This window comes from Vitis vinifera, chromosome 1, assembly GCF_030704535.1.
Source record: "Vitis vinifera cultivar Pinot Noir 40024 chromosome 1, ASM3070453v1".
In the NCBI taxonomy this organism is placed as follows: domain Eukaryota; kingdom Viridiplantae; phylum Streptophyta; class Magnoliopsida; order Vitales; family Vitaceae; genus Vitis; species Vitis vinifera.
The window spans coordinates 27,535,733-27,550,052 of NC_081805.1; the positions used below are offsets into that span (position 1 = coordinate 27,535,733).

Below are 14,320 nucleotides of genomic sequence, written 5' to 3' on the forward strand. Positions count from 1 at the left end.
TTCAAATTTGAATGCCTAAGGTCTCTTTTCTATAGCTAGAGAAACGTATGCTTCATCGACTTGATTGTTTGCCCGTGTGGTCACCATAGTTAGCTTTTGTCGGCTTCCCACAAATGACACCAATTATTGGTGCAAGAACCTTTTGAGACCATAAGATCCTAAGGAATTATTGGTAAGTGTTGACCAACCTTTATGGAACCAATAGACTAAGCCAACATCTAGTATTAAGTGTAGTTTTTTTTTTTCCTTTACCCTCTTCTCGTTTGCCCATCATTAGTTTTCATAATTTTTCCCTAGTGGATGTTGATTGGTAGATATGCAATTGGCTTTTCCATTAGGAAGGAACTTGTGTTAAGTAAAACTTAGGAAACTTTACAAGACTTGCTATTGGTCGAGGTGGTGCATGGTGTTTTTTTGGGAAGCATTCCATTAATAATGTCTTTTCAACTTGGGAATTGTACCTCATACCTTGTAATTTGTACAAGTCATTCCCAATAATCTTCAGGGTTTGTACTCATTACCAATTTCGAGGTGTTGGACTTTGGTCGAGGTTTTCCTAGGTTATTTGGTTGTTGGGGCGTCGAACAACCTCTTGCTAGGTGTCGACAATCCTTGTGGTTTGTCCCAAAACCCTATTATTTGATAATGTTAGCCTGGTTGCTCTATGCTTGAATGCTTTCGCCTTAGATGTTGCCCTAAATGATCTTTCCTAGGTGGTAGTACGCACATACACAAAATAAAAAAATGGAGGTCTACAAACAAACTAAATGATATATCTTAAAAAATGAAATCAAAGGTCTACAAGCAAACAAGATGAAATATTTTTGCTAGTGGCAATTTCTTTTAAATGATAAATGATTTTTTATAATTTTATTAAATTTTTTTAGTGGTGGGTTATATTTTGAGGTTTTTTTTCAAACATTTAGATTTTTCAATTAATCACATTGTAACTAATTTAAGACTAAATAAATAAATATTTAAATTATATATGTTATTTTATTGTTGATAAAATTAAATTTTATTAAAATATTTGATAATTTATCAAATAATTCTTTTTAGTGCTGAGAGTTTTTTTTTAAATGTTTAGATTTTCATGTTTAATAAATTTTAATAATGACATTATATTGATATCACCTTATTTTATATAACTTTTTTTTTTTAAAAAAATGTCTTAAGTCAAAAAATTACAAACAAATTTATTAGTAAAATTATCAAAAGATTTCTAAAAATGGTGGGTTATATTTTGTTTGATTTTAAGATTTTTTTTTTTTAAAGTTTGGATTGAATCGTGTGGTAAATTACATGTTATTTAATTATTGATAAAATTTAATTTTGTCAAATGCTTGATATTTACAATAATATTTTTGGAAAACACAAATATTTAGATTATATATTATTTAATTATGGAGAAAATTTAATTTTAATTTAAATTAAAAGAAAATCCATTCTGGAATTTCAACATCCACATTTAAATGTTTTAGGTATTTTAAGGAATTTTTTATGGTTAGTGTTTGAAACATAATTGAGAATGAAAAATAAGTTAAATATAAAAATATAAAATAAATATGATGAATATATAGTTCATTCATTAATTGTATATTATTTATTTATTTTTAAATTTTGGTTAAATACATTTAGTGTTGGTAGGTAGGTTTGAAATTTTATTAAATATATATATTTTTATTTTAAATAAAAAAGGAGAGTGAAAATTAGGAAAAAAGAATGATAGGAGAAGTATTTAACGAAATTTCAAAGTAACCGTGAGTTAAATATATATTTAATCAAAACATCTTATCGATAATGATTACTCATGTGTGACAAAACATCACTCACGTGTATGGCCCCCCGTGCACCGCACGTGTCTCCTACTAGAACAAACTTAAAAACAGAAAGGGAGAAGGTGTGTGGTAGCTCTCGCGGTCATCTGCTGAGGGATTTCACGGTAAGTTCCTCCACTCTCTCTACGTTTCTAGGGTTTACTAGGGCTTTCATCTCTCTCTTGTTATAGTGTTCTGATCTTTTTCAAAATAAAATAGAAATGGAAGGAAGGCAGATCCGTGCGGTGTTGGTGTTGGTAGTGATTTCTTGCGTTGGCTTCCAGATCCGCGCTTCTGATCCGGTAAGATGTTCGAACCAAACCCGATTTTTTCATCTGTAGGCTTCTTTTTTTAAGCGATTGTTTTCTTCCGGTTTTGATTGTAGATCTTTATTGAGTCCTTCGATGAGTCTTTCGATGGGCGCTGGATTGTTTCTGAGAAAGACGACTATAAAGGTTCGTTTTCATTTATGAGATTCGTCCAAATATGCCAATTTCCCTCCCCCCCTTAAACCGTATCTACTTTCCTTGGGAACAAATATCCTCGTTGTGATTGCTTCATTTCAAGTTTCTCGCTTTTAACATACAAACAAACTGATGCACTTGGATTTTGTCTGTTCTGTATAAGGCTTGCTTGTTATGTTCCTTTATGTTTACTGGAGTTTTGAATTCTAAATTGTGTGGTCTCTACCAATTAGCTCAAGCTTTCAGTTAGATGTTGTGTGTCTGTTTGAAGTTTGAACCCTTTTGTAGCTGAATCTGGAGGCATTTTTACTATAGAATGTGGGTTTGTATGTTCTGGTTCTCAATAACTTTGCTTTTGATTTTTCCCTGCATTTTCATGTCCGGGTTTAGTTATTTAGTTATCCAGCTCGTGCGGTCTGCTTACACCATTTAACAAATGCAATAGAAGTGTCAGGACCTCCATCAAAGCTTCATAACTCACAACATGGAGCAACGTTTCTTTCCAGTTTGTTGCAGTATTTCCATAATTGAATCATGTCTGTGTGTATTAGTGTAGATCTCACAGCACCCTATGTAATGTTACCTTCCCAGTTTGCCTACACTTCCAATTAATGGTGAACACAAGCTTTAAGTATGTTAAATCTCAAGAAAGCGTTATCCCAAGTTTTTGACTACTTGGGGTCAGATGCATGAATCTGTTTTTCCATTTTGCTTCATTCAAGTTTGTAATTCACATCACATTGTTTTATGATATTTTTTAGAGATTAATATTTATGTGAGTCTGGCTGAAGACTTTATGTTGGCTGTCTAATTGTTAAGTGTTCTCTCAATTGGGATTAATAAAAACCCCTGAGAAACATATTACTGCAAGTCAAGATATCATGAAAAACAAACTAAATTGGCTTATTGATGCTATAATTGGCCTCAATATGCATGGAAGAGCATGGAATTTCTGATGTTATTACAACTAATGGCTGCATGTATTCAGAAAAGAACGAGGGAAAGGTAAATGAAGAAATTTACATAAAAATGGACCCATTTCTCCACCTATTTTCAACATTTTTCTTTCATTTTCTCCACTCCTTTCAAGATTCAAATGGAGCCTGAATAAGTAATGGAACTCACTGTTAGCTTTTAAATCATATCATTGATTTGAATTTTGCATGCAGTCGTATGGATCAACGGAATCTACATGTTAGGTTTGTGGGTCTAAATACTTTCAATTATTTGTTACAACAATCAAAACCTACATTATAGATCTGTGGCTCTAGATCCTTGAGATATCCATTGGGATGATTGACTTGTTACATGAAACAAAGCCTCAAAATGCTTGGATTCCTTTGTATGTAAGAACTGAAGTACTTGTTCATATATATCAAAAAGCTTTAGAAAGAAACAACTTTAAGGTTTCAGTAATGAAAAAAAAAACAAAAAGAAGAAAGAGAAAACCCTGTTATTTCTTGTTATTGGTGTTTTGGGTCCAGATTGTGGGTCATTCTGCCAAACAAGGGTATGGACCTCTAGTCTTATTGGTCATTCCTCCATTGTGTAACCACATTTGCCATATAATTTTTTCTTGCCAGTTCTTCTAGGTTGCAATGTGTTTGGAGATGTTCAATCAGTGTTTTTGTACATGGGACTAGTCCTAGTAGCATTCCTTTGTACTTCTTGGAATAGGGTTCTAGGAATCCTTTGAACAGTTGTATTATTACTGATTTGAATTTTACAAGTAGCTTTGTCTGCTAGGCTGGTGTTACTTCCACTGCAATGGCCACACACAACTTTTCTTTTCTCCATTATGATAATACTCAAAATCAGTTCCTGTCCATTCACATTCCTTCTTTCATACTTCATTAAAAAAATCTAGTGCATGGAAGGAATAGAAGGGATGTGCTTAGATATAAATTTACTATGAACATTTCAAATAGCTCAAAGCATAACAAGAGAATATGATACTGTATTCATTTCTTATACCTTTTATTTAATTATACTGGACTATGATCTTTTTTTAACAAAGGTGTCACTTTTCGTTTCTTTTTTCTTTTTTTCTCTCTCAAATTTTTTACGTTACAGACTGGGTAGTTGAACTGGCATGATTAAATTGGAAACCATCCCCTTTCCATTTCAACTTCTAGTTTGATTTTGAAATCATCTTATACATGAGGTGATCATGTTAAACATTAGGTGGGTTTTAAGGTGCAATGGGATGTGTCCTTTGGAGGGCATCACAGTTTTAGCTGCTGACATAAAATGATTGTAGCCTCAATACCTGTGCTGGACATTTTGCTTGAGCATTTTTTAATGTTGACATCAATTCATAAACCTCTTATGCCTTCTAGAATTCTGACACATGTATTTTGTGTGTGTGTGTGTGTAGATAACATGTATGTCAGCTCTATTTACGTATGATATGTAGCTATGTGCTCCTTGTCAACTTATTTTAAATTCTCTTAGTGCTCCTCTTGATGGCTCAATTATATGGGTCTACCAAACTGTAGACGTGTGTTTCCCTATCAATTTTACTGGATCAATCCATGTAAACCTGGAAACTTGTCTGAGTTTTAGTATTTAAATGAATCTTGGTTGAGTCAGCCTATATATATATTTTAATGGTGCTACATATGGGAATTACTTTCTTTCCTGTTATTGCTGGTATCTTTGGTAATGAAAGTGAAGGAGCAACATGGTCTACATTGTCCTACATGATGGGAGTATATATTTCATATTTTCTACTCATTTGTACTTATGAAATTGCAATCAATGCCAATATCATTCCTGAATGTACATGCACTATTATGAATGATCCAAGGTTTTTTGTATGTGTCTTGATTTTGTCATATGGTTGCTGTTCTGTTTGCAAATTATGAGTTTGTATCTATCTCCTTTGATTTAGGTATATGGAAACACTCAAAGAGCGAGGGACATGATGATTATGGGCTTCTTGTCAGTGAGCAGGCAAAGAAGTATGCAATAGTGAAAGAGCTTGATGAAGCCGTTAGTCTCAAAGATGGAACCATTGTTCTGCAATTTGAGGTGCGGCTCCAGAAAGGATTGGAATGTGGTGGTGCATACTTGAAATACCTCCGACCCCAGGAGGCTGGATGGAAACCTGCTGAGTTTGATAATGACTCTCCATACTCCATAATGTTTGGACCAGACAAATGTGGGTCGACAAACAAGGTGCACTTCATCCTTAAGCACAAGAACCCCAAAAGTGGGAAATATGTTGAGCACCATCTCAAGTACCCTCCTTCTGTGCCCTCTGACAAACTGTCTCATGTCTACACCGCAATATTGAAACCTGATAATGAACTGCGGATTCTGATTGATGGGGAAGAGAAGAAGAAGGCAAATTTCCTCTCAGCTGAAGATTTTGAGCCAGCTCTAATTCCTGCTGAGACTATTCCGGATCCAAATGATAAGAAGCCAGAGGATTGGGATGAAAGGGCAAAGATTCCAGACCCAGATGCAGTGAAGCCAGATGATTGGGATGAGGATGCACCCATGGAGATTGAAGATGAGGAAGCTGTCAAGCCTGAAGGGTGGTTGGATGATGAGCCTGAGGAGATCGATGATCCTGATGCTTCAAAGCCAGAAGATTGGGATGATGAGGAGGACGGTGAATGGGAAGCTCCTAAAATTGATAACCCAAAGTGTGAGATAGCACCTGGATGTGGTGAGTGGAAGAGGCCAATGAAGAGGAATCCTGCTTACAAAGGAAAATGGCATGCCCCTCTAATTGACAATCCAGATTATAAGGGCATTTGGAAGCCTCAGCAGATCCCAAACCCTGATTACTTTGAGCTCGACAGACCTGATTTTGAACCTATTACTGCCATTGGCATCGAGATTTGGACAATGCAAGATGGTGTTTTGTTTGATAATATTTTGATAGCCAATGATGAGAAGGTTGCAGAAGCATACAGGGACACTACATGGAAGCTGAAGTTTGAAGTCGAGAAAGAAAAACAAAAGGCTGAGGAAGCAGCATCTGGTCTCTCAGATGGCCTCTCTGGCTTGCAGGTGATCTTTTTTTTTTTTTTTTAATTTATTTAGTTATCCCATTTAGATTTTATTTTCCTTTTAATTTTACTCTTGACTTGCTGTCAATATACATGCTAACAAATTTCTTCAACTACTTTCAGAAGGCAGTTTTTGACATTCTCTACAAAATAGGTGGCTTGCCTTTCTTGAGTGCTTACAAAGTCCAGATCTTTGTAAGTTATTGAACTTCTTCCTTCTAGAAGAATAAATGCAAAGCAGTTTAGGATCTTCTCTTAATTAAAGTTAATAAGAGATTTCATCATTGGGCTTGTTTGGCAGGATCTCATTGAAAAGGGAGAAAAACAACCAAATTTGACAATTGGCATCCTCGTATCCATTGTGGTGGTTATCTTGTCGGTTTTCTTTAAAATCCTTTTTGGTGGGAAAAAACCAGCGGTATGCTTTTTTAGCTCACACTGTAATTTTATTTGTAGAAGTCATAATGCTGATTATTGGAATTCCCTAGTCTAAACACCTTGTTCTCTTCCCACATAACCTGCAGGTCAATGTCACTGAGACAAAGAATGAGGTGCCTGCAGAGACTTCTGATAATCAAGGAAGCAGTGCAGAGAAAGAAGATGAGAATGAGAATGAAGATGCGGCTGCTGCTGCTCCTCGCAGGAGGACTAGAAGGGATACCTGAACTAGGTATATGAATGGTCTGTGGCTGTTACTAGTGGGAATTTTTGAGCTGCCATGTGGTTTATAGCTGTGGCTGAGTTATTGATAAGTGTTGTTCCTTAGTTTTTGTATCATGTTCCCAGTAGAATACTCCCATGAAGAGTATAGATGGTCTAAACTCTTATGGTCCTAATCTTATTGTATGTCAACTTATGCCTTTCTGTAGGAGATTATTGTTGCTCTTTTGCTCCTATCAGATTTTTCCTTTTTACATTCTTCAACCACTTGATTTGGATAAGTTAAGAGGAATGAGTTAAGTTATTTTACGCTAAAATGGCAAAGTTGACCTAAACTATGCATTTAACTCTAAAATTGTGCTGAGCCCAATGCTACTTGAGCAGAGCCGGTTAGGTTTCATAACCCCCATAGCTGGTGCATACATTCAAGGGTTACTATTGTTAGGATGTGCAGAATTATGATATCATCTACTCTGTTGCAGCATTGTTTCTTATAATCATCAGCGAAGGAGTTTATGTTTCATGAATGGTATGGTTGCCAGGATTCTTGAATCTACTAGTCAAATTTAGATCTTTATTTGGCAGAGAAAAGATAGTGTTGTCGCCATATGGTGTCATGGGACCGGACAAAAAGAGAGTACTGATACGCAGAAGATTAATAATTTATTTTCTACAATTTCATCTAAAATTAGTGGTTTCTCTGTAAAATAAATAAAATGTTAAGTGCGGATACACATTTTATTTTTTCTGAAATAAAAAAAATTACAACTAAAAATTATATTTAGTAAATTATATTTGGTAAAATAGTTTAATAACTTAAGTAAATTAAGTATGTTTGATAAAATAATTTAATGGTATGATTTAAAATAAATTTTTTTTTAAGTAATAAATAAGAACAATTAACTTATTTTTAAGTTTATATGTTTATTTTACCTTTTTATACTTATTTATTTTAATTATTTTTACAATTTTATTTTACTATTTTACAATTTTCATTGTTTTATGATCTCCTTTGTCTTAATTATAATTTATGATAATAAATATGTAAATTTAATTATTTATAATAATTTTTAAATTAATTTTATCAAACAATCTTAATACTTAAACTAAAAATTAAATAATAAGTTTTAAATCATAACTTAAATATAATTTAACTTAAATTCAACTTAAGTTATTAAGAAATAAGTATTAAGTTTTATCGAACATCCTTTTAATATAGAACTTCTTATTTTTTTTAATTTTAAAACCATAAAATAAGAAATGCATTTAAACAAACACTCAATTATTATATTAAAACATAACTTTAAAATTTATTTAACTAATGATTATTTTTTTTAATCTTATTTTTAATTTATATTTGATTTATGAAAATTTGAATAAAAAATAGGAAGGGAGTAAAAATAAAAGAAAATAAAAATGATAAATTTTTTTTTTAAATCAATAAATTATTTTTACATATTTGGATAAATGTGTAACTTGTCACCACTGTGTTAAATAACTAATGTTATAAATTGTCTGGCTCGCTTAACCATATCCTTAAACCACCTTTTACAAACAAATAGGTATACCGCCACGCAGTACTCTTTTGTGAGACAACTAGAAAGAATTTGATCCAGTGAGTATAAAATAAGGTGATAGGAAGTAATTTGTTTTCATATTTTAAGTAGTTTATTTATTTATTTTTGGTAATTTATTACTTGTTAATTAACTTTTTTTATAGAATAGAAAAAACCCAAAACATGTGACCTTGTGATAAAATAATATTTTTAAAAAAAAATTATTAATACTTAATAAAAATAAAATATTTAAAAATTTTAATTTTAAGTTATATTTAAAATTAAATAAATAAAAAAAAACACAGAGGTCACCATGCTGATATATGGCACAAGCTAGAGATGAGGAAGGCGAGGGCGGAGAATGGAGGCAGTAGATACGGGGCAAGTGCCAGCCTTGAAGAATTGGTACATCAGTCGTGATGTAACAGTGAGTTGAGCATCAGGATTCAGGGCACACTGCACACTGCACACTCCACACTCCACAGACTATGATGAAATCGTTATAGGAATAGGAGAGCATCCTCACTTCATTCCTACGGAATTTCCCTTTTTTAAAATATAATATTTTAATAAACAAAATTACTGTATATATATTTCCAAAAATCCAATGCTCCTAATTGGCCTCAACAGGATCAACAGGAATATATGGGTAACATGAGCATGAAAGATAGGTCAACATTTGCCATTAGACATGTCACATGTGAAGTCTAAAATGAATAGGGAAATCATGTCTGTCACATGTGAAGTCTAATATCAATAGACTGGGAGAAATACTAGGCTTATGTCCAGCATTTCACCATGCCCACCACCCCTCACCCTATCAACTTAAGTTTCTCTCACATGAGCATTACGGTCCATATCAGGAACCAATCATATCGATTCGTAGTGATAATCGAAATTGAACCAAATCGACTTCAATTAAGTAGCAAATAACCATACCTTTTTACACCCCTACACGATATCAGATAAAATACAAAAATTTAGGGAACTAGGAGTCCAGGAGACGCCTTGTGATGCTTTGAAGAAAATTAGGTCACGTGATTCGGATTTATGGCAGTAGAAAAAAAATTGGGAGTCATATAATTTTATTCTAATTAAGACTGACACGGCACCAGTTTTGTACTGAGAGGCGTGTATTTGAGCTGAGCTATTCACGGGGCTCTAGAACAACCCATTATTCAAAACAACAATAAATAACTCCAAGGGGGTTGGTTTATACCCACTAATCACATCACTTATATTCCATTTTCAGCTTAGTTGCTTTAAGTTATCCATCCGGTATCAACTTCTTTTAAGTTTTAAGTTCTACCCACCATTTTTAACATTCTGAAACTGAAAAAGTGAAGACTAAAAACCTCCAAATTGAAGGAGAAAGGTGGAAATGTGTTTCACAGCTGGAGCCTGGAGGGGGTGAAGTGGTGAAGTTTCTCTGTTTCTGTTTCTGTTTCTGTTTCCCTCTAACGGTGATGGTGATGGTGATGGTGATGGAATCATGGAAGTAAACTGTAAAAGTGAAAGGCCAATTGCCAGTGTTGACCGAGTAAAAGTATGAAAACATAAAAGAAAAAAAAAAAGGTGGGGTGTGGAAATCATAATGATGATAATAATAATAATAAAGTGGTTGTTGTTATAAGACCTATGACCGCAGACCACAGACCAGAGACCACCGCACAGTTGACAGGTAGGAAAGGAGAAAGGGAAATGGGAATAATTTTTTCCATGCATTTCACAACTCACTAATACTATTTGAGTATAGTGGGATGAGGCACGTGTACCTAACCTGTGGTGGGTCAGGTCAGGCCTCTGCTCTGTACTAGTACCATATCTGCTTACTTCTTAGTAGTCGTAGTAGCAAATAGCAATACCACTTACAGCATACGCACGCATACAAAGCTGACCCTCTTTGACTCTTACTTTGTCCTTTTGCCATCCAAGTCCCCCCCTTTTTCTAGTAATGCCAGCTCTCTATTTCCCCATTAGACCAGGCGGTCCAACAATACCAACTATCATATGTCTCAACCGAAACATAGAGTCATGGTTCATCCACTTGCCATGGCCAATGAACCATCTATTAGGATGATGATGATGGTGATGATGATGATGATGTTGTGATTTTATGCTTGGAACTATATGGATAATGTTAAACATATATACCGGCGCAGCCATTGTTGATTGGAGGAAATTAATTAAGCCCGCCTCCTCTGACTATTACGGTTGATTTACATCATGATAGCAACTTCATTAGGTAGGGTTCTTGGTTCTTGGGTCTTGGTTCTTGGTTTATCCGAATGAGATCTTCATCTTTTTCTGTCTGCAAAACTCTTGGATCTGATCCCTGAAATGCTCTAAAGTTCCCGAATGGATTCATGATACAGGACGAGCTTTAATTAATTCAAGTGCTGGAAACTTTGAAATTGAAAAACACAGGCTTGGCCAATTCATTGAGAGAGCAATTGATCTTCATTTGATTGAGTTTTGTATCAGCGTAAAGTAACTATATATAACTACTTGTACAAGTTACATCGGGTTGAGCAGCAACCCGGAGATTAAAATTGAGAAAAAGGAAAAAGGAAAAGGAAAAGAGAAAGCTTGGAAAAAAGTATCATTTTCTTGATCTCTTGATCTTAGCTTTTGAAGGAGCTTTCACAGAAGTGGAATGAGGGTGTTGTTCGGATCTCTGAGCCTTCTGGGTCGCTTTCGTTTGAGATTTCTTCCTTCTCTTCATTCCAAATGAAGAAAGTTTCTTTTTCTCTGTCTCTTTTATGGTCTCCAGCTTGGGTTTCCACTGCCGAGACCCAACAAGCTGTGTGTAATCCTTCTGTAATTGAGGCGTAGTGCACACTCTACTCTTGGGTTTACCCGAAGAGGTCTCAGCAGCCCCGTCCTCATCTTTGATCTTCCCTTCCTCCATCAATTGCGCTATAAACTCATCCGATACCCTTATCCTCAGACACCCAGATGGAGTTTTCTGTATATCGAAAGGCTGGCAACTGGCAGCCTTCTTCAGAAACGCGTTCTTCGAGTCTCTGGACATCAATGAAGATGAATCCGGGGATGGGTGGGATTGGGATGAGGCAAAGGAGGCCACAGTGACGAATGAGAGGACGGATTGGAAGAAATGTTTGGGGAGGAGAAAATACTTGTGGCCAAGCTGAAGCTCATCATCCTCGGAAAGAGCTGGGATCTTTTGGCCTATGTAGAACGAATCAGAGTGGCACACCCGGTGCTTAGGAAACTCCAGCATAAGCTCCGACACGTGAATGGGCCGGTCATAGATCTTGACGATGCCGTCTGATTTGATGAGCTTGATGGTGCCACTGCCCTCAGGCGCCTCAGGCTGGAGGTGCATGCAGGATACAGGGTTGCTCATCAAGTGAAAACACCAGGGAATGGTCTGCAGATTCAAAAACTTGATACCCATTGGCGGATGATCACAGAAAAGCCCCAGACTCCAGGCACCAAAGCAAAAGCTTTAAGTTGATGAGTAGCAAGCTAGTGATGGATTATTGTAAAATGATTAAACTATTCAGAAACATAAATAAAAGCAAAGGCTTTGCCTTTTTTCCATATTTAGGGAGGTGGGAGATGAGGGTAGAGGGGGATATAGAGTAGGGCGAGTTTGGGCGATTATAAGGATATATAAGGAGTGTGAATGGGACTCTTTATTTTTGTTCTTTTATATTAGTTGATTTGAGTCGTGAGTTTTGGTTTTCAATATATAAGAATATTTCTCGTATAGTAGAAAGTAGAAAGTTGAAAGGAGCGAGAGCTTGGTTTTTGGGAGAGGCGTGAGACCCGGGTAAAGCTTTTCTGGCACATATTACTTTGCATTTTCTTTTTTCTTTTTTGTAAAAAAAGTTTGACTGAAACTCTCTAGTTATCTTTCTTTGACGACAACTGATGCCAAGGGAATTTTGAAATAGATCCCCGCCTTTACGCGGCTGCCAATTCAATTCAATTCAATTTTTTTTTCTGGTGTGATATATGATTCCTTTTGAGGGTGGCCCCCGGGCCCCAGTTACTTTGAGTCATTACCATACCATCATAATTCATAAACATAACCGCAGCTTAATGCTTATTTCCACAGCAGGAGGCACGAGGGGACAGTGTTGTTAAGATGCTAAAAAGCTACCATGCTCACAGGAATCTGTCTATCTGTTCAATGGTTTTCTCTTTGTTTCATTACCAGAGATGTTTTGAGTAATGTGTAATGAACCACCCTGTTGGGTTGCATCGAATTTCAAATCTTTGTAGCCAAACAAAAACAAAATGGCTCTCTTTTCTCTATACCTCTCATATATTCTGGTTTCATATATGCATTTCATGGTCTAAAGAAAGGGTGACAGCAGCTTCCAATTCCCAATACTTGCACTCACTCATGGTCACATGTGGTGGAGAGATCAGGCCATTCCCAGTATATATCCCAGCTTTGAATGAGCTCTCATGCATTAGGGCTTTACACAGTCTTTAACATATTGACATCTTTATTAGTCCCTAGGCTTCACTCTGATCAAAAACTTTTATCCCCCACATTTATATTAATGCTACTAAGTTACTAACCTATAAAAAGATAATGCAGTTAGGTACTTCCCAGGAGGGTTGGTGTTTCACATGTGGGAGCCAAGGAGCCATGGGGCCAAGGAGCCAAGTATTTTAAATTCTTGATTCACTTGGCAAGGCTTAAGGCTTAGTGATAAGCAAGGCAGTGGCAGTACTATAAGCCAAGTTGATTAGACCAAGTCATGAGTTGCCGAATCTCAATTGTTTAAGCCTTGTAGTTAGATAAGCAGGCCATTTAAGAAGCTCACATGCTTGGAATACAGGAAGCTTAACTTGAAGCTCTGGGTCTCAGCAAACAGGATATGATTAAAAAATTGAACATGCATAAGTCTCCTGTAAGTTTTGCTGATATCAAGGCCATGATCCCTTCCGTATCAGCTACTCTTGAAAAGAATTAAGATTGCGTACGACAAGGATTTGTGTCCCTTTGAAACTCAATAAACTAATATGAGTGGTACCTGTTCAAACAAGTAAAATCTTGGAAACCCAGTAATGGGGTTGGAGTCCACATGTTCCAAGACAGGCGTATGGAGTTTTACTTGGCATAAGCCATCGACAAAGCTTAAAAAATAGTTGGAAGGCATGACAAATTACTCTGTCTCTAGCTAAAACCACACGGACACTGCTCAACAACCAAAACTTTAGAATTCTCTGCGCTGGGCATATTTGAATCAACCCAAGCCATATTGAATCAAGTCTCTAAGCCCGTGACCGAGACCCCATGTTTCTAAATTGTACCAAAATTTTGAAACAAAATTTTCAGGGTCACCCAACTTGGCAGTCTTCAAGAATAGTATTAGTATTACCAGGTTCATTCTCTTTAATTTCTCATTGAAACATATGGAAACCATCATTTAATTTTAAGCTATCTGTTTCCAAGCTTTTTCTTTCTTCCTTATTTTTCTTTTTTGGTCAGAAGAAAATTTTGACTCTAAGCCAGATTGGCTACCTCTTCCTATCCATCTGTTAAACGATAGGTGGTGAAAAATAAGCTATCTAGTATGATATGTTATTTGTCCTTTTTTCTGAGAAGTCATACAAATATGGGGATGTAAGAGGTTTAAAACGAGTTTGATTCTTCAAAATATTGATACCCAACCTATCCCTATCAAAATAATAGAAAGGGGAAGAGTTTTCCTTCTAGAAGGGGAGGAGGCGGATCAAAACAAGGGTGTGCAGGGCTATGGGAGAAGAGGGAAAGCAGCAGGGGAGATCAGTTAGGCAGAGAAAATTGATGAGTG

At 35.7% G+C, this 14,320-nt stretch overlaps 2 protein-coding genes across 2 annotated transcripts; one reads left to right on the top strand and one right to left on the bottom strand.

Annotated features, from left to right (window-relative positions):
* The first annotated feature begins 1,831 nt into the window (after nt 1-1,831).
* Nucleotides 1,832-7,197, top strand: LOC100260960 (calnexin homolog). The gene is made up of 7 exons (XM_002273672.5): nt 1,832-1,942; nt 2,037-2,119; nt 2,203-2,272; nt 5,175-6,304; nt 6,427-6,498; nt 6,605-6,721; nt 6,828-7,197. The coding sequence occupies exons 2-7, from the start codon at nt 2,039-2,041 to the stop codon at nt 6,966-6,968; spliced, it is 1,611 nt and encodes a 536-aa protein (XP_002273708.1). The 5' UTR covers nt 1,832-1,942; nt 2,037-2,038; the 3' UTR covers nt 6,969-7,197.
* Nucleotides 7,198-11,121: 3,924 nt separating this feature from the next.
* On the bottom strand, nt 11,122-11,940 carry LOC100255664 (uncharacterized). Its single transcript, XM_002273904.4, has one exon. It carries the CDS (start codon nt 11,938-11,940, stop codon nt 11,122-11,124), a length of 819 nt encoding a protein of 272 aa, XP_002273940.1.
* Between the last annotated feature and the right edge of the window lie 2,380 nt (nt 11,941-14,320).